The 20333-nt window shown below is 31.4% G+C and overlaps 1 protein-coding gene, 1 long non-coding RNA gene and 1 pseudogene across 8 annotated transcripts in view; 1 reads left to right on the forward strand and 2 right to left on the reverse strand.

Moving 5' to 3' along the window:
* LOC111427100 (glutamine synthetase 2) overlaps positions 1–20333 on the reverse strand; it is a 44798-nt gene that overhangs the window by 22986 nt on the left and 1479 nt on the right. For 2 of the 7 annotated variants that reach the window (XM_071193986.1, XM_023062071.2), the window contains exon 1: positions 10410–10508. In XM_071193986.1, the coding sequence (XP_071050087.1) occupies positions 10410–10415 (6 nt within the window). In that variant the 5' untranslated portion in view covers positions 10416–10508. Of the gene's footprint in view, positions 1–2878; positions 3046–10349; positions 10374–10409; positions 10510–13300; positions 13339–20333 lie in introns of those variants that run through there. The other 5 variants (XM_023062079.2, XM_071193989.1, XM_071193988.1 and 2 more) reach the window with 4 other exon arrangements.
* Positions 4915–5775, forward strand: LOC139428930 (uncharacterized). The gene is made up of 2 exons (XR_011639608.1): positions 4915–5175; positions 5240–5775. It is a non-coding gene; the product is annotated as an uncharacterized lncRNA (long non-coding RNA).
* On the reverse strand, positions 18963–20087 carry LOC111427102 (V-type proton ATPase 21 kDa proteolipid subunit c'' pseudogene; annotated as a pseudogene).

Raw genomic sequence — 20333 nt, forward strand, 5'->3', positions numbered from 1 at the left:
AAATGTAAACTAATTATGATTATTCATCATCCGAGGATAATCCCATCGTTTCGGGGTATTACGAAATCCGGATTTAAAATTTTTGCTTGCACAATATTCGTCGTCGCTGGTTCGTTAATCCCATTTACGCGGAAAAGGGTTGCCGTTAATAAAGCAAATCCCTGAAGCGACCGCTTTTATTTTACACCGCAGCATTTTCGCGGACGGTAGGCGCCATCCGTCGGGTTTTTGGATGTTGCATGTTAATACCAGGGCTCGATTTATTGCCTGGAAGGTACCCTAACCCTTGTCGTGTGTCATCCCTTAATTGGGACGCCTTTGTTCTACTTTTGTGGCGTGAAATAGAATTTTTTACATCGGAAAACGTGTCGCACGTATAAGGACATAATTAGTGTATTCCAGTTTGTTTGTATTCTCAGATGTGGTAAAGTTAATAAAAACGAAGTAGACAAAAAAATGCTACCTCTTTTTTAAAAATGAAATTGAGCCGATTCAAGAAAAATAACCATTTCAAATAGAAAATAACAAGGTTGTATTATGAATGTAAAAGGAGGGAATATAAGAATAACGGTTTTGAGCATTTTGTTTCCTACAGACAACTCTAAAAAGGATTCCGCAGTGATTTCGGAACTGGATGCGTTCTCCGTTGGGAAATCAAAAGAAGCGAACGTGCTGAGTAGAACTTGTTATTGTAATTATAAATTTATAGAAGCTGAAATCATGAATATCGTTTATCCACGCCGAATAAAACATTTAAACCACCGTAGTAGCCAAGGATTAAGGGATTGTTTATCCTGAAATAACCAGATGTGAAATCGTATCGAATTAAGGGTTAACTTAATTTCTTTTATTGCAGTATTCATTTAAATCCGCTTCATGTAAATGGGTTATACGAAATCATAAAGTCGATATCACGCCATCGCTATGGCATGTTAGTTCATATTCTCGCATACGTAATATATTCCACCCCACGACATTCTCAGCAAATTAACTCTCACAGTGCATTGTGAAATATATTTCGAATGTGTTCAAGCAAAGTAGGAAACCGTGAAAATTACTTCAATGACACACGGAACGTATTGCTACTTGTATTTATGTCAGTATTACATGGTTAGATACTATGCGCTAAATAAAGAAACATTTAAATAAAGATAAAGTTTAAAATAATAATAAAAGAATATAATTTATGCGAAATGGTAAATCTTAGAGAACAATTCCATTAATGTCTTGTGGAGAGCAAACTCGACGTATAAATTAAACATAAGCCAGTTAACGCAGTTAAACACAAAGTAGTTCACAGTAATATCAAAACAACAGATTTATGTAAACAAAAGTTTGAGATGTCGCATTAAAAATTAATAATATATTCATGGAAGTTTAAGTTGGTTATTGATGAAAGAAAAGTTTTAAATAGAGGGGGCTAAAAATATCATCTATTTACTTGCAGATGAAGGTGGTGCCTCTGTGGTTCAAGTTTAACGACCAACTTATTGATAACAAGGCATACCTATAAGTGTCCCAGAGGAACAGAAAAATGTGCGAAGGGAAAAGAACAACTACTAAATGATGTAGTACTTCAAATGAATAGAACAAGGAAAAGAAGTTGTAGATAACAGATAGGGAATAGTCTCACTTTAATAGTGAGACATGGAGTTATTAGCAAAGTATTAAAAGGAACAAGAATCCACAAACTGTTGTACAAGATGACAAACTGCAAATGTGTTATAAAAGTACAAGAAAGTGATATACAAATTGAGAAAAATCGAGTTCGACATTCTCGAATTTCGGCAAATTTTCTTTTCTCTAAATCAAGTTGCGATTTTGAGCTACTAGGTCCTCCAGGTAGTTAGCAATTAGGATTTCAATTCATTCCAAGAGTCAGAGTTCCTTATTTTTTGAAAGATATATAAGCAAAAATAGTCCAGTCATCAAAAGACAGTTTATAATTTTCAGTTTTTGGAACTACGTTACTACTTGCTCCAAGATCAAGTTGGTGGACTAGACGTTCAAAAGATCCAGTATGAAAATCTAAATGGTAGCGTAAATATCTTTCAGCATTTTTTTTTGGCACAAGCTAAAATCGATTCATCGGATTAAGTTATAATGTCACCTTTGAATGTAAAGGCTAAAATTTTCATCAAACTTATTTTTACATCCTCGAGTAACATAATGTACCAAATATCAATAGTTGACGTTTTGACTGGTTTCATTAATTTCCGTCATGAAGCAATCGTTCGATCCCAACGCCATTTCATTTCTAAATCACATAGTTTTGTTAAAGCGATAACCCGTCGGCACGAGCGCGTTTCGAAACGCGTTCAGGCCCAGGACATGTCGATCGGTAAACATTGCATAATTAACTGCAGCAGAACACAACAACTGGGTGCACCGAATTGCCCCTATAATTCAAAACGACACATACTTTTCATGCTCTATGTACCTATCCTGATACGTTGGTGTAGTACCGTTTATGGTTACTTTACAATATTTGTTGACAAATAGGTACAAAATAAAATAAATATTGTGGAAATTTATTATGGGTTGGAATAAATTGTGGAAATGTTTATACAATTTGTTTGCTTTTTATTTAAATTGATCAAAAAAAATTTAAGATATATATGTAGTGAGTGTTAGTTTAAATTTTTATTTCACATTTATCATTCATTTTAGCACGATATAAAAGAAATAATACATACTTTTGTTATCAAAGTCTTTGTTCACTACTTCGTAAAAAATTCAAAAAGCATTATTCCATATCAACAATATTTCCTGATTCATCAAGTGTGATTTTTATTATTGATTTCTTTAAATTTCAATTAAATTATATATTATAATATTCAAACAAATATCAATGATAATATATGTATATCTGACTCACCTATTGTAGGATATTTCTACTACAACTTTCTAGTCTTAACTTAACACAAACTATTTGGTGTTTGTCGTCTCACAACTATTATCACCGCGGGATAATTACATATAAATCACCTTGCAAATAAGTATAAACACGTGTTGTAAACCGAGCTGTTCAACGTCGAAAACTGAACTATTGCACTCCAACTAGTGAATATCGTTTTATATGGAAACTCCTTCTAAAACAACGCTCGTTTAAAACTAATTTAATCCGAAGATTGCGCTATGTTTATTATCAATTGCTACTTAACGACTGATAACATTATTCTTTTCTATTCAGGACTGTGATTCTGGTCGTGGGTGTTATCGGTGATACGGAGACAAATATTTTTTTGTGAGGCGCCTAAAAACGGTTTGCACGAGCCTATTTACTGATATTATTGGTTATAAATGCGTGAGTTCGATGTACCAAGAGCAAACAATTATTTGTCGACGGAGAAAGACGCTTTAATCTAAACACAATTCATTGTTCGCTTGGTTGTTATGATACGGACTCATTGTTTGAATAGAATTTATCTATAACAAAAAATATGTATAAATTCACAATATGTTATTAGATTATTTTCCGTTGTTCGCGTTTATCTTTTGTTGCTAGATAAATGTGTTGATGTTTTAGGTAATTGAAACAATTTAGGAAATGAAAACATGATAAATAGGCAAAAAATTAAGTGCGCTTTAGAATAAATAGTTATAAATCATTACTTCAGACATAAAAATTCAAATAAAACTAAATATCAGTTAAGTGGTACTCGATTTATATTAGAATAATGGGACTAATCTGAAAAAAATGATAAGTACACTTCGCAATTTCTTTGGAAAATTTTTCTTAGAATTTTAAATGTATTTTGTTTAATGGAGTAGTTAACCTTGAAGTAATCAAACTTATTTGCTTAAAATACTTGGTGATTTTCTATTTTTTATGCTTAACAAAAATCTTTAATTAATACAATCTTGTATTAACTTATAAATAAAGTTTAAAAAAACCTTATTTGATAAAGCCGAGGTGCTACAATGCGATTACTAGTTTCAAGGCGATATAAAATTAATCACAGAACCTCGTCCGCAAGCAACCTCGGCTTTATCAGGTGAAGTTGCAGATCTTTGACTAATTAAGCCAAGGTCGCTTGTGGCCGAGGCGCTGCGACACCATGGCCAATTTCAACTTGATATAATATTAATCACTAAGCCGAGGGTTAATTAGATTTACAATTTCACCTCATAAAGCCAAGATCGCTTGCGGCCGAGACGATACAACACGATAACCAGTTTCAGGTTGATACAATATTAATCATTGAGCCTCGGCCGCAAGCAACCTCGGCTTAATTAGTTAAAAGATCTATAACTTTACCCGATAAAACCGATGTTATACGATCCTGTATAATTACAATTCCTAAAGATATCATTTAATGAGAATATTTTAAATTGATAAGAAATTATGTAAAATTACTTACAATTAAATTATATTAAAACAGTTGGTAATGACTAAAGTTGAAAAATTACAATTAAAAATGCAAACATTCATTTCTTTCTGGAAATTATTCAAATAACTTCCTCAACTCACTCATTGTCACGTTTTTTCACGAGAACGCTTGACGACTTCTTGAATTTTTAACCAACATTGATTAAATTTTAAAATTTTTAATTTTCGTGAAAAACATAATTTTGTTAAATAAATTTGCATAACTATTTGTATACAATTAAAGTTAAATTTTCCGTTTTTAACGTAACGTTTCGCTTTTTATTGGCCGATCTCCAAATTCGTATAATTTTAAAGAGAAAATTGTGTCAGATGCACCTGGATTCTAACAGGAATTGATTGACCAATTACAAACTTAATTATAACACCATATTTTACATCAATTTATTTTGTATTATATAACAGGGAATGAGATGAAGTAATTCCACATAGTTAGATGAGAAACTTTACTAATTGTAAGTGAAACTATATAATTATTATAAATTGCATTATTACCGCTAATGTTACTTTTCATTTTAGAATCTATTCTTGTTTTATTAGTGAATGATTACATAGTAAATTTAGGTCTCCTTTCAGGCTTATCGAAAAGTGTATCTCATTCAATTCTGAAACGCTGTGAGGTAAAATGGAGTCGAAATTTATTTAGTCGATACCGCTACTCGAGTACAATACATCTATCTACCTGCTTTCATGGTTACTCTAAATATTAAATGAAAAACTTTTTACTCCGATAAATTCTATTCGAAAATAAAGCTATTATGTAAATTTTTTAGAACATTTTAAAGGTTAAAAAAACTTTTGACCATGAATGTCTTAAATGTTCTCATATTGATCCCTTTTACGTTTTAGGTTGACGGGGTCAAAGAGCGATATAAAACCTCGACACGACAGAAACCAATTATAAACGCATTACGTTCTAAATGTGTGATATGTTTTTGCACCCGTTTGGAGCTGTTCGTTATTCTCGGAAACTTGCTGGAAACTATAACAGTAATATAAAGTGATAGTCGGTAATTGTTATATAAACACAGCGAAATTGTTTGCAGACGCAAAATGTTAGGTTATTGTTCAGGAATGGCTCTCAGCCACCGTTTCCTTTCAATGAACCATTTTCTAGTTTATTATGTTTATAAACAACTTCTTTTATTCTATGGAACGTAATACTAATTAACAAGTCGTTATCGATATTACATTGAGTTAAAAGAGAAATGTTTACAAAACAAAAACGCTTTTATGGAATTTTTTTTCTGCTTAATAGTTTATTAAATATAACGATTATTGTGTATTAATCGTGATGTTTTGATGTTTACTTACATTCCAAAAATTAAATTTAAACCAGTTAGAAAGTTGTTTAAAATGAGTAAATATATTAACGATTTATTTCATTTTTTTTGTATTAATATTTTACAACCTATATACACAATAATAGTAAATAAAAGTACACCTATAGGAAATTGACTTTTATTTTCAATCTCGAAATCCTAGAACCTCAAACATTTATTATAATGCCCATTCGTTACAAATTCCAGCGGTAAAATACCTTTTAAAATCAATTCATTTACCATCACAAAGTTTATCAAAATGCCAGAAAACCGTGTTAAACCAAAATGGGATTAATTAATCTACTCTGACGTAGTAATTTTTCACCTGACGTGGAATTTTATGTTCGGAATTAATTTTTTTATGATAGTCTTATTTAAATATATTTGTTTCTAACTTATAACAAAATCTATAATATATTAAGTTTGATATCGAATCCCATGAGTAAAATAAAAAACCAATGTTATCAACCACACTTTTCTATCTTTAATTCCATCTGTTCATTTTCTACTTAAAGAGGCCATTAAGGAAATAGAAATGTCTAGGAACAAGATTTAATATCAATTAGAATACAACGACACATTAAACATTATAGATATATACGACGGTGATCCCAAGGTGATAATAAGAAGTATTAGTATCAACACAAGCCATGATACTATCTAACACTAAAGAACATCTTGTTCTTCTATGGTGTCTTTCATCCACCATACCAGTTATTTGTGGTTTCTTCTTGCAATTGGCAACCAAGACCACCATTTGAGTGCTCCATCCTTCTCCCCAAGCCAATTGATAGGAATTTTGAGCCGCTGTATGAAAGGACGGTTACGGGATATCCAAGTCGTGTAAAGACTTCTGTATTTATGGGGATACTGTCTGCTATATCTGTGAAGAGTTCATAGGGATGATTTTTCCTGAATTAGTTTTTGAGTTGAGTTGAAACATTTTGAGTACTAAGTGGATATGATAAGATGGTGACATTGTCACAAATGCAATTTTTTTAGGCATTCAAAGAATTCCTACTGTGTCATCAAATTTTGATATCATTAAGCTTGCGTGTTGGAAGCAGAACGGCAACTTTTAGTTAGTAGAGTGTTTGGATTCCTTCGCTATAGGAATTTGCATTAAGAACGTATACTTGAACACCCTCGCTGAAAATCCAATAAATCCCCTTTATGGACAGAACATGGTTCGCCGAGAATGGCAGGGTATGACAGACGCGGGAACAAGGAAATCTCAGGGTTCTAATCCCAGGCTAATAACATCATTTCGAGAGATTTTTTGCGAAGTATTATGCTTAGCGGGCAACTCCTCGTTGATTTTTCATTTCATACATCAAGCAAAAGTACGTTGTAAGCCAATTATTACCAGTCTAAGATGGATAAGTGGGATGGTAGTATTCGAAACAATTTATAGCTTCTAAGTTTTCTAAGATTTATATACAGCGAGAAATAAAAATTTTTGAAGAAGATATAGTAAGCAGTAAAAATGGCTTTTAATAAAAAATATATAAAAGTAAATAATTTCACGCGGTCGTTGTTCTTAGTCTCAGTCTTAAAGGTATGTTGAGGGAAGTAGGATCGATATACCCAACTAAATATATAACTTCCATATTTCAAAGCAAATTTCACATCGATCCGTTTCCTCGCTTCAAATAACCCATGAAATAAATCTTTTTAAACTTACATATTCTGGTGTAATATTTTTAATCCCAATATAAATTTAAAAAGATATATTTTAAATTGTTAATAAAGTCGCGTTTTATTTATTTTGTTTTGTTTTGACCAAAAACCTATTCAAATAATTCAGTGCATAAAAGTGTGAATTTAATTTATCTTTTTATATTGCACAATTATTGAAGGTATACAACATTGTGTGGTAAATCAATTATGAACGCTTTTAAATATGTACCATTGTTTTAAATATTTATTAGTGAAATCGATATTTGACCTGTTATTACAGGTTTATATATTTGTAGATAGCTAGAATAATAGAGAATATTTAACAAAGTGGTATACTTAATGTTAATTTGGTTTATGTTTATTTTTAAACCGGAAAAGAAAGTAATTTATTAATTTTAACGGGAAACAGATAAGATGATAAGAAAAAAATAATAAATTTAGCTATCTTATAATAAACGAGTCACATGCAATTTGCGTTGACGTCTAACGATAAACTTATAACAACTCTCTTTAAAAAAAAACGTTTTTTGTAGGTCACTAGTTAAAAATAGGTTTCACTCGAATTGTTTTTTTTTTAATTTACGATTCAATTGAAAAGCTAATAAAAAATATTGTTATCAGACTGTTAACACAGACATAAATAAAAATAAAAATGACTGAAAGTCGATTAAACATTAACGTAATTAAGAAAGTCTGTAGTAAATTCCTACGATATGATCACACCTGTAATTCATTATTAAATAATAAATTACAACAAGAGTTTGCTACATAAATGTTTTAATATATATGTTAAAACATAAAAATTGTTATATCTAACTGATTTAAGTATTTTATTTTATTTCTTAATTAATTTGTTTTATAACCATTGCTATCTTACAAATATAGAAATCGTACAATCAAATAATGTCTTAATTATCTGCTTATTAAGAGTCACGCGGATTCACTTTGACGTCTGCGGATAAATTTAATAATAATTTCTTACTAAACACAATTCGGCAATAATTACTTTATGGCATACTCAGATTAATATTTCTAATTCCCAATGTTTGATTTATGATTCAATACAGATATCGATACAAATATCTTTCCAATTCAAACAATAAAGTTCAACGATTAAAGTTGTAAACGAAAAAAAAAAATTAATCATCTAAAAATGTTGACAAATAATATATCTTTTTAAATTGAACATTTTATATGCACTGTCAATAAATGGAATGTAAAAATTTAGTATTTTTCGATTTCGAATATGTTTCCCTTTGTTTTTTCGAGTCAATTTTGTAGTTTGCTTTTGGTATATACAATGCATATTACATCCATATAACATTGAACAATACATCTTAGACCGCAAGCGAGCTCAACTTAATTAAATGCAATCTTCATTTTAAATGAACCCTTATTAATTAATATATTTTTTAACATTAATTAAAAATTTTATTCTTCCCAAAACATATAACATTTTTAAACAATAATAAAGTCACATGGATACCATTATTGGGGTCAGAAATGGCTGGTAGTTACGTTATTTTGCTACTCTACTTACAATAGTATGTAAACTATTACAGGAGTTCTGAGGTCGATTCCGGCCGAGGAGCTACAATACTTGCTACATAGACATGCAAGTGAGCTTAACATAAGGAACGAAGAGTAAAAGATTTTACCTTATTAAGCCGAGATCGCTTGCGACCAAAGCAGTATATTTGATACCACATCTCAAATTCGTCAAATTTAGACAATATACATTGTAGTTAAAGATTTTAACAAAGTAAAAATGTTGTCATAAAACATCACATTTAGAATTGAATATTTTGTATGCACTTTCAATGAATGCAACGTAAAAATTTAAAACTTTACGATTTCGCGTATATTTCCATTTGTTTATTCGGGTCAATTTTATAGGTCGCTCTTGGTATAAATATATTCAGTTTTATTCATGTCCTTCTCTTCCGAAGAACGTTACCCTACTTTTTCCCTATAAACTCCAAGTCTTCAGTTGACACATTTCCATCAAACGCGCGAAATTGGTTTCCTAACAACCGTTTCAGATCATGGTTACGATCTTTCTCGTTTTCCTAAGACATTATTTAAGCTGGTGATGCGTTTAAAAGGATCATGACAATAAAACGGGTGGTACAGCCTTTCAACTTGTTCTTTCTGGGTTGTTCTATTTTTAAATATAGTCGAAACGACGAAGGACTTGTCGAGTGGTCGTTGTAAATAAAGCAAAGGTTGGGTTTTCGCCACACGCCGTGAATCTTTTTTAGAATGAAGTAGGTGTCTCCTTGGATGTATCTTTATTTATTCACCAATTGTTTGACTATGCACTTGTGTGCGTTAGATAAGGAGAATAAATAAGTTGTTGTAGGTGTTAAATAGATATTTCTTTAGGAATTTATTGTTTGTTATTTCTCAAGAACCACACCTTTTGGTGTCGATAAGGTAAGTAATCTCGTGAGTAGTTTGTAGGGTTAATTTATGCATTAGTGCTAAGAACAGCGGGTATATTAATCAACAAGAGGGCGTGAATCAATTATGTAATTACAACAGGTAAATTAACACAATAGCTGTTGGTCGGTTGAATTGGGGATACATAATTTAGGGATGAATTTCTAACCGAGGGTGATATTAAGGACAAACTACACGCAACCGAACGACAATGCGAGAACAATGAGGACTGGGTGAATAGCTGAGTTTTAATAAAATTAATAACATAATAAATTTAATGAGTAATTTTATTTTATGCAAACTACCCAATTTTAGAATAAATAGCCGCATTAGTTACAGTTATTTTCCACAGGTCATTGTTACTGTCTAAATACTTCCTTGATATATTTTCGCGATGTTGTAGCAATGAGAATCATGTTTAAGTGAGCCAAAAAGTTCTTTTTGGCAAAATGATTAAAACGTTGATGTTTGCCAACAAACGCATCAATCTATTGTACAATCGCTAACAATCATACCTCGGCTAACTACGTTTCATAGGAAAACTTCTTGGTCTTCTTTAAAAACACAAAACTTACCACCATCAAAAGTCAAAAGTACACCACAAATGTAGCGCAAAAAAAATCCAATCAAATAACGATATCATACTCCCCCAATTTTTTTTTCAAGTACCGATCCAATCACTTTCAAAAAATAAGAGAAGCAAAAAGTCAATCAATCGCTCTTGATTTTCATAAAAAAGCTTCAAAATAGGGTAAATTAATATTATAACAAATTTTTATATCTAATTTAATTAGATTATAAAGACAATGAACTTCGATGTTATCGCCCACATGTTCCATTTATTATTCACATTCAAATTAGAATTTTGAACACAATATTATGAAAAGTTTGTTGTCGGATGCGTGTTGTTGTTTTGCGCAGCACGCACGCGACTATTTCGTCGAAACAAGGCACACACGTGACCAAAACTTGGACGCTTCACGTCGCGACGCCGATTTCGAATAGTTAAACTGTACGACCGACGCCCGACGTTGCCGCGATGGTTTTGGCGCTCCGATGAACTAAACACGACTTGACTACCTGGCGTCGCGACGTCGACGCGCAGGTCAACCAAAAAATCTATTTGAAAATATGTAATATTAATTAAAAAAAATAATAATGTGGTGTGAATGTTTCATATATTCAGCTTTTTAATTATACTCGATTCCTAAAAACTTCTGAGATTAAATTGTTTAAAACAGTTTACCTACGATAATTAAGGTGTCGATTAACAAAGATGTGTTATGAAGTTATGAAGTGGGAACTTGATGCTAGAATATGATTTTGACAAAATTTTTTAAAGTTAAAGCTTTGATGATCTAATGTAACAATTCTAATACAATGGCAAGTGAAGAGTTCAGATCTCATTCTCCAGTCAAGAGATTTTACACGAATTGTTGAACCAATATTTATCGAGAGGTGTTATTTATATCAAGTCGTCTACATTTTCTTTAATCTAATTTAGTGTCATCATCTTTATTTATAATAGAATTCCTTAAAATTTCCTCATCCCATCGCAATAGCGTTCTAGTTTGTGTAAATTCGCTCAACCTCGCTCAATAACAGATTGCATTGTATAATTTCTAACTTGTTCGTACTAGTTTCATATGAGAAGTAATTAAGAATGATCTACTTGTATGAAACGTATCTTAAGGGAAGTAATAGTGAAAATTTTTCTGTTACGGCCGAGAGGGCCACATTATATTACTTACAAGGAGGCTGTCACGGAGTTTTCAAGCCAAGGTTGTAAAGTGACATGAATATATTCTCCCTTGTGATCTACTCCAAGAAGATTGTCTGGAAAAAGGCAAAACTTATCTTGATTTTTAATACCCATAGAATCTGCGAAAACACGACCTATCATTCATTTTTGAATTTAACATAAATTTTGTTTGTTGAAACATGAGAACATGAGCTGGGATTAGGCTGTCGTGAGGTTATTTTTAGGCTACTAATAACTAGTTGTTGTGGTAGTAATCCTACTTGAGACAAGAGGAACTCGATGTGAACCTATCATCTTTGGGATTATATCTGAATCCTATGATTTTCTTAGAGTTCCCTTGAGTACACAACAGAGAACTTTGGTATAACGCTAACCTCTTCCAGGGCTATACCTCTTATAATGCTATTCTAGTATAAATAAAGAACTTAGAATTAGGACCATGAAATTATCGACAGTAATCTTTTGGTCAACATTTTTTACCTGGACTACGACGTAAAGTCAATTTCAATTTATGGATTCACATACTAAATCATCTCAAGCAGCAATAGAAAATCCAAAATAGTAGCAAATGTTATTTACGGAAGACGTCGATTTACAGATTGAGCGTTATTGGAATTAGTTGATGAAGAGTTTACCCTCGACGAGCTGATTATAATGCAGCAACACAATGGTACGAAGAAGAATCCATTTAATTCGCACAACCGAAAATAACCCAAACATTGCAAAATTGATAGAGGGTGATAACAGCAGATATAAATATGCACATGCGATATAGCATTATTAAGAAATTTTTAACTGAAATTATTTTTAAATTTAACTTTGTTTCTTTACAAAAATATCACTTTACACTTTGGTTAAACAATTATTTATCGCGTTCATTAATTAATTTTAAAATTTCGTGATTATTAATTAGTATATCTAAAGAATGCGGATTAAAAACGCATTTGCATTAAAATATCGGGCGACTACGCCACATATCAAATTATATTGAAAGTTACATTTTATGTGAGACAAAATGGTTTCTATGGAAATATGTTTTAGTATATTGCATCTTAAGTGAAATTCACTGTAGAGTTAAATAAAGCACCACTTTAGAAACATACTCTATATAAAACCATTTAATTCAAAACCATCTTATTTTGAATGAGTTGCAGTTCGTTTCGACTCGAATTAAACATCACGTGCAGTGGGAATTATTCTATTCCATTAATGAAAGTGGAGAATTTAGTATTAGCACTTAAAATTGCTACTCCATATTGTATTAAGATAATATTTCTACTCCTATTATTCATTTTGATGTAGCTTTTTAATTAAATAGAGTGGTATACTAGATCCACACATCTTAATTACAATTTTATCTAATAATGAATGTGAAATGTTTATTGAGACACATCATGTCATTAACTAATTTTATACCTTAATCTTTGTTTGAGTAAAGATAAGTTCCTAAAATTGTTATAATTGTTTATTACAATGAAACTTTTAGTAAACGTGATTCATACAGGAGGTTTTTGCGCTGAAAATTTATAGACCGTCGTGTGTTTGGAAGCATCTCAAAACACACAAAGGGATTTAAATTTGGAATTCTTACAAATTAATTTGGCGACGTTTTCGGAATCGGTCAACCTTCAAATTTAAATTACTCATATCTGACAATTTTCTTTAACTAAATATAACTTTTTATTAGTTTAATCGTATACTCACCACTTATAAGGAGAATCAAAAATAAATCTTCTTAAATCCTGAAATAAAAAAAAAATAGAAAATTAATGAAATGATTAAGGCAAAAAAATATTGTTAACATATATTATGTTAACCAGGTCTTGATAAAGAGTATTAACGTAATTGCTTATCTAGTGAGAGCGAAGTGGTTTAATTTTTAACAAATTTATCACACTTGTGACTCCAGATATGAACTGCAACGTTACATTTATGACCCCAACATCAATCACTGTATTGTCCGTTATCATAGGATGGCAGAGATATATTCTATTGCGGCACATCAAAGTGTAATTTAACATGGTAATCATTGCTAATGGTTTTATATAGATTAAGGTATTTTTTTAAGGATAACATTTTTCTCATTAATCTTGGAGAAACGAGAACAAATTGAATTTCATTTAAAGAAAACGATTCCTTAAACATATTTTAACCGTGCAAGGAGATATAGGACCATAAAACCACCTTGAATAAATTTGTTGAATCACCTCCATTTGATTTTATTGCTCGGCAAGATCTACGCAAACATTAAAAGGAATCGATTGAAACGCTTTTTTACTGCACTCTTGGGTGAAATTCTTAGTAATATGTAGTTGTAATGTCACCGGACGCTTTCGTTGTAAAAGATTTATTTATAGGTTTTTCTTCTACATCACTCTTGGCAGAGACTTCGTACATGACCGAAATTTTTCGGGTTCAGGTCACTACACCGGAACACAAACTGAATCACAAAATATCTCTTCCAAATTCGATTTTGAACTGCGCTCGAAATTGGAAAATAAATTTTAAATGATTTATCGAGAAAAGTAATCCTAAGTAAGAGGAAGTAATCCTATATTGTTTACGGGTCAGTTATACGAGGAAAACTAACGTATATTTTAGTGTTCTTTCTAAACCTTCAGATGCTTCAGAAAGTTTCTAAAATATGTTACCTTGGATTATAATTAATAATAAACTTAGAGCTTATTTTCAATAATAAATTGACCAAGTAATTACTTAATTATCGGTTAAATTCAAGTGGAAAATAAGCTCTTGATGTAATTTGGCTTCAAGTTTTTATTAATTTGTTTAATTAAGTTATTTGTTAAATTATGATTTGTTAATTTCGAGAGAAAATCGATAAATGTTTTAATTTTAAGTTCATGACGAATTATTATCGTAATTGTGCTAAAACCACCATTGCGGTTCATGTGGGGAAACACCATTTCAGATTCATAGTAGAGATAATTAACTAGGACCTTTTCACTTTAATGTATAAATTTATGCAATTTTACAACTAATGCTACTTCGTGGAATCTCTCATAATCGAAAATTAGTCTAGAAACGAGAATTTATTGAATAATATATAGATTTGCAGCGTTTTTATCTGCTCAATCTTCAGCTCTTCAGTGTTAACCCTTGTTTGCAAAAACTAACAGGATTCTTAGATTTGTTACAAAACCCTTTCTTTGCATTTTCGTGCAGTTTGAAGTTTCACCAGTATATCACAAAACATTTTCTTGCAGTTGGGCATTTAGACAATGTAATTCCTGATTTCTTGTTGAAGTCTGGAGTTTGATTAATTCAATTCCGTGCAGTTTTTTGCAATTTAGAGTTTAGACAGTATGATTCCTGACATTTTCTTCAATTCTGGACTTTTGCCAATGTAATTCTAAAAATTTTCTTCTAGTTTAGAGTTTGTCCATTATTACATTGGACATTTTTTAAATGTTGGGCATTTGCCAGTGTAATACAAAACATCTTTTTACAGTTTAGAGGTTTTCTAGTGTAATACTAAACTTCTTTTGAGTTCAATCTAGGCTTTAGGTCATTGAGATTGGTGCTGCTCATCAGATTTACTCTTCTGTATTTCTTTGGGATTGTGATTTATTCAATGTTGTCTACTAATTGCCTCAGCAGAATTTCCTTTGCTTCAATTCTTTCCTTAAATTCTATTACTCATTAAATTCTAAGCATCATAAGCCCTTCGACCTTAATTTTTAAGTTACTCGTTAAACATAAATTTTATATCTACGTTTGGATCAATATTACTACTTATTAGTAGATAAAAAGATTCGGTTATAAATTCAATAAAATGTATGGTAATACCGAAAAAGAAATCAATTTGTCCAAGAGTTCCTATCCAAAGTGATTTTTTCGGATGATTTCATTGAACGGAATCGTATATAAGGTCGAAAAACGCAAAAAATCCAATTTCGCCATTTGGACCGTGAAGCAATAAAGCCCGGCTTGACGTTTTCATCCGCACCTTGCGGAAAATAAATATAAAATTCGACCAGCTGTCCGTCTCGGCGCCGACGCCTCCGTCGTTGTCTTTTCAGGTGACGCAGCTTGTGAAGGTTTATGCCAGGTTCGGCTTTTCGAATAAATATTAAATATCCTAGAAAGTAACAAAACTTACGATACTTTTGGGATGTCTATAAAACGCGGAATCGCATCAAAGAAAATGTGCATACGTCGAATTTCTAGTAAAATAGAATATTATGTGACTTCGTATATCTAGTACACAGTTTTGTGTAAGTTTGTTGAGAAAACTTTTGGACTTAATTTCAACTTCATAAAGTGACTTCATAATTTGTGACGCCGACGCTTTGCGCCAAGAAGCGCAAAAGATTAAGTTTCATCAAACTCTGCACATTTCGGGGAAGGTAAAGATACATTTCCTGTACTCCGCGCAAATTGAATTAATGTATAAAGTGAAGGAATACAAAGTTGTCTTTGAAATCGTGTCCTCCCTTCATTACCCTGGCTACTCCTCCTGCACACCTACGAGGCCGTTCAGAAAAACTTTCCACGCCGGGTAAACAAGTAAATTAATTGGAAATCTTAGAAGTTCTTTCGCAAATGAAATTTCACGCGATCTCCGCTAACTTTGCAAACACGTCTACTTAGTCGTCGAGAAAAAGATGGGCAACAGTAAAAAAAGAGTTATTCACAAGGGAAAAATTATTGCCGTAATGTCTCTTCAAAAAGAAAACTTTCTAAACTAGAGATAAAAGAAACAAGAAATTATAAAAGAGGCGACTTCATCGTAGCTTCTCACTAAATGAATACTAAATGTAATAAGAATGTATTAAAGTGAAGGTACGAAAACTATTAGCATTAATATATCTTGTATTACTGTTGCTGTTCATTACTTATTCATTAAAGCGCTTCATAAACAGAAATGTTAAACCTTTAAGCTAAATAAAATTTTATTATTTAATAAGGTATCCTCCACATATTAAACTGTTTTCGAACAAAATCAAATAGATTAAAAACTGACGCAAATGCCTAAATAGTTAATGATTGACATTTCACATGGTCACATTATTACACAAGAAAGGTCAAGAAAGTTCCATACAGTTTTTGCACTATCTTGGAAACAAATTAGTCTTGTTTTTCAAAGCGAACGTATTTATCGTTTATGATTGTTAAGAGTCTAAAGATGCAGTTATACGCGTAACAGGATCGCGCATAGATAAGCCGCGATCTCTATTTAGTAATAACCCTTCTTACTTCACAAACGATTTCGGCTTTTTCCTTTCATTGCGATGTTTTTTGACAAACATATTAATTCACATTTTGATAAAAGTAAGGTCATGGCTGATAATTCCGTAAACGATTATAGATTAATTGGAATAAAATGATTTTTTTTTAATTGTATTTTTAGATATGTAAAGGAAATAAAATCCGGGTTGAACGTAAAATTTTATCAGCACATGAGTAAGACTTAAAGAGTATTTAAATGTTTACATCCGTTTGTATTTTTATACAGGGTGCGTAAAAAGTAAGTTGAGAAACTATAAAATTCATGTAACTGATATGCTCAATTTGCGTTCAGAAATGGCAGAGGGACGTGAGAGCGATACCACCTTCTTCGATTGAATATAAAAAGGAAAATAGCGGGGAAAAGATCTGTAGGGACATCAAAATGTCATAACCGGCAATTGGATCGCCAATCTTCGTCCAGACACGGCGCAAGAAGAAGAATAGAACTAGACATATCACTTATACCGGTGTTGGTATAAAAAGAACTTTGGAGACTAAACCAAAGAAGACCTAAGGAAGTCCAAAAACTGCTTGGGTTAGGTTGGGTTTGCTTGGGTTGGGTTTGTGACAGAAGATACGATGTGGAGTGTATTTTCTTTGAATGTGACAGATGACATAGAATCAAAACAGAAACGCATGTAAGAACGCAAGATCAAGTGGAACATAAGGAAGGTTGTTCAAACCAAGGTGAGAAGAAAAAGGTGCTAAACGGCTACACGGGGAGAAGAATTGGTTTACTTCTAAACATTGTGTCATTTAGTATTTATTATCCTTTATGTTGTAATTTTTCTTTGAAGTAGGAAAGAAGTAATCAAAGAGATTTTCAAAATATTCCCAGAACATTGCAACACACAAAGAAAAAAGAAATGTTGCGTGTTACAATGAATAACGTCGTAGTTAGATGATAATTTCAATGCCATAGCGTGCACTTATTTCTGTTAAGAATCAGTTCAATATTAGTATAACCTTGCAATAAAAATTAGAAAAGAAACGCAATTTTCTGTGAGATTACATAAACTTTAAATAATGTGTATTAGGAAATAATTAGGGGGAAATATGTTACAAGGATTTATTAATCTATTTAAATAGATAAAAAATAGTTTGATCTAAAAGGGTTATTCGCGAATTATGTATTCCTACAAGGTGGTAATTTTCAGACGTTATCGATCGTTCAAATTTTTCTCGACGGTCTTTCAAATCCCTTGGATATTTTACAATTTGCAATTTAAATTTTCTCAGCAATGAAATCGTTAAGAACATTTTTATTGTACATCTATTTTTGGAACATCCAAAATGTCTATCATTTTATTTTAATCCCAACAATATTTTCCGTCAATTTTCTATTCACAATTTCAAATTGAAATTCCAATAGCTGACAGCTTTAATCTTTGTCCAGTAGAAATCGCATTGTGCACCGATCTGTATTATTGTCATTCTAGCCAGGAATTAACCGGATTTTATCTCCATATTCGAGAAAACAATATAGAAGTATGTGTATTATCTCCATAGACAATGCTATTTCACAACAAGAGCGAAGTGACTACAAAAGATTCTCCCGTAAATTTAGGTGTCACGCGGAAATTTATTCATTAAAAAGGTGCTCGAAATAGTTAAGATCGAAATCGATTCAATTTAATTTAATCTGGATTAAGCTATTATTGTAAAGGATGATAAGCATTCAATTAGTTCATGGGAACTAATATTTTAATAAACACTTGTAAGATAAGAAAGTGGATTAAGAGGTAAGATCGATGTAGGTTTAAATATTTTAATAAGTCTGGATTGGGAATTATACAATTTTGATTGATTGCACGGCGAGATTAATTTTATGGTTCAATCGGATTAAGAAAACGAAATCATTTATGATTTAATTTAAAAAACTTTAAAAGAGCCGTTAAGATGATCTATGTGTTACATAACAAAAACCAAAACAACAAGAATTACTCATCATTGATGTAACAACAACATAAAATACTTTATTATTCTATAAATATTTCGAATAAATTAAATTTACGTAACAATAATTATTTAAAAACAATTTACTATGTTAACTGAAACATCTAATCTGGAAGTATCATAAACCAACAAAACTTCGAGGGGTAATTAAATGCACATCGTAACCCTTCATAACAAAACTTTCCCATTATCGCCATCAAACATAGACAACTTTCACATTAAACCAAATTAAACTTCCCTCTCAACGCGGAGTCGATACAAATTTCCATTTGACGCTCTTAACAAAATTGTTAATAACTCTTTTGAAAATTTAAAGTTAAAACCGACAATTCACTTGTCGCTAAAAGGCAACCCGAAACCCTTTTCAAATATGTCAAAACGGATAACCATATACAACTATATTTCCTCTCAGTGGATCAATAACAAACATTACTCTACACCATGACGTCGCAACACCGAAACAACATCCCCAATTCTATGTAACGAACACTCGTTGTTATGACAGTGCGGACAGATAAATTATAATGCTAATTGATTCTATGTTTCGACTTAAACGCTTCTAAATTTGTTTTCGGCAAAATTAAAAAGTAAAATTGATAAATTTCTTTATTAAAATTTTTGTATTTTACACCTCTCCCATTTTTACTTTTGAAAGCATATAAATTCCAACAATCAAACCAAACAGTCCAATTGCACTAGCAAAAATCTCAATAATAAGAATTTTAACAAATAAATGTGAATGTGCAGCGTCCGCTAAAGCTCCCCCAGAACCAACAATACCAACTGCTGCGCCACAAAATAAATTAACCAATCCAACTGTAATACCAGCTCCAAACATAACATACCCCGCCAACCAATTTCTTGCACGAATATCTGGGGTTAAATTCGCCCAAGAAAAATCTTCTAGATAACCGGCTAAAACGATCGCGGTTATTAATCCGTATATAGCGACGGCTTCGCAAAATATAATCGAGATTAAGTTTTTGGTTTTGATGTGGGGTGCTTTAATTCCTCCGCCCATTATACTTGTTCCCGTTGTGTGTATTCCTAAAGCTGCACCCACTACAGAGAATGACACAGAAAATGATATTCCTAATGTACCCCACATATGTGGGGACGATTCTTCTAGAAACCATAGTCCACTTATTCTATATGCCTTACCACTTAGAAGATTGTAAAGAGTTACTATGATAATACACCAAAATCCAAATATACAAATTATTGAACCTAAGATTTTTTGCTGTTTACTTAACATTTTTATAAAATGTTTAATATTAAATATATCTGTCAGATTATATATGTCAATATAAAATCACTCCTAAATTAATAAATAAAATCCCTATATCTGGCAAAAAAAAGGAAATTAATTTATCTCAACACTTATTTCATGTTCCTAACTTCTCTCTACTTTTTAGCGCCATCTCACAAATCTAAAATCAATTACAATTAATAAATCTTTTCTTTTTAAGGTTGGCAAATGAAATGATAAATAGAATCGAGTACAAAAAATTGTAAAAGTTTGACAAAATAT

Source organism: Onthophagus taurus, chromosome 2 (genome assembly GCF_036711975.1).
Source record: "Onthophagus taurus isolate NC chromosome 2, IU_Otau_3.0, whole genome shotgun sequence".
Taxonomy (NCBI): domain Eukaryota; kingdom Metazoa; phylum Arthropoda; class Insecta; order Coleoptera; family Scarabaeidae; genus Onthophagus; species Onthophagus taurus.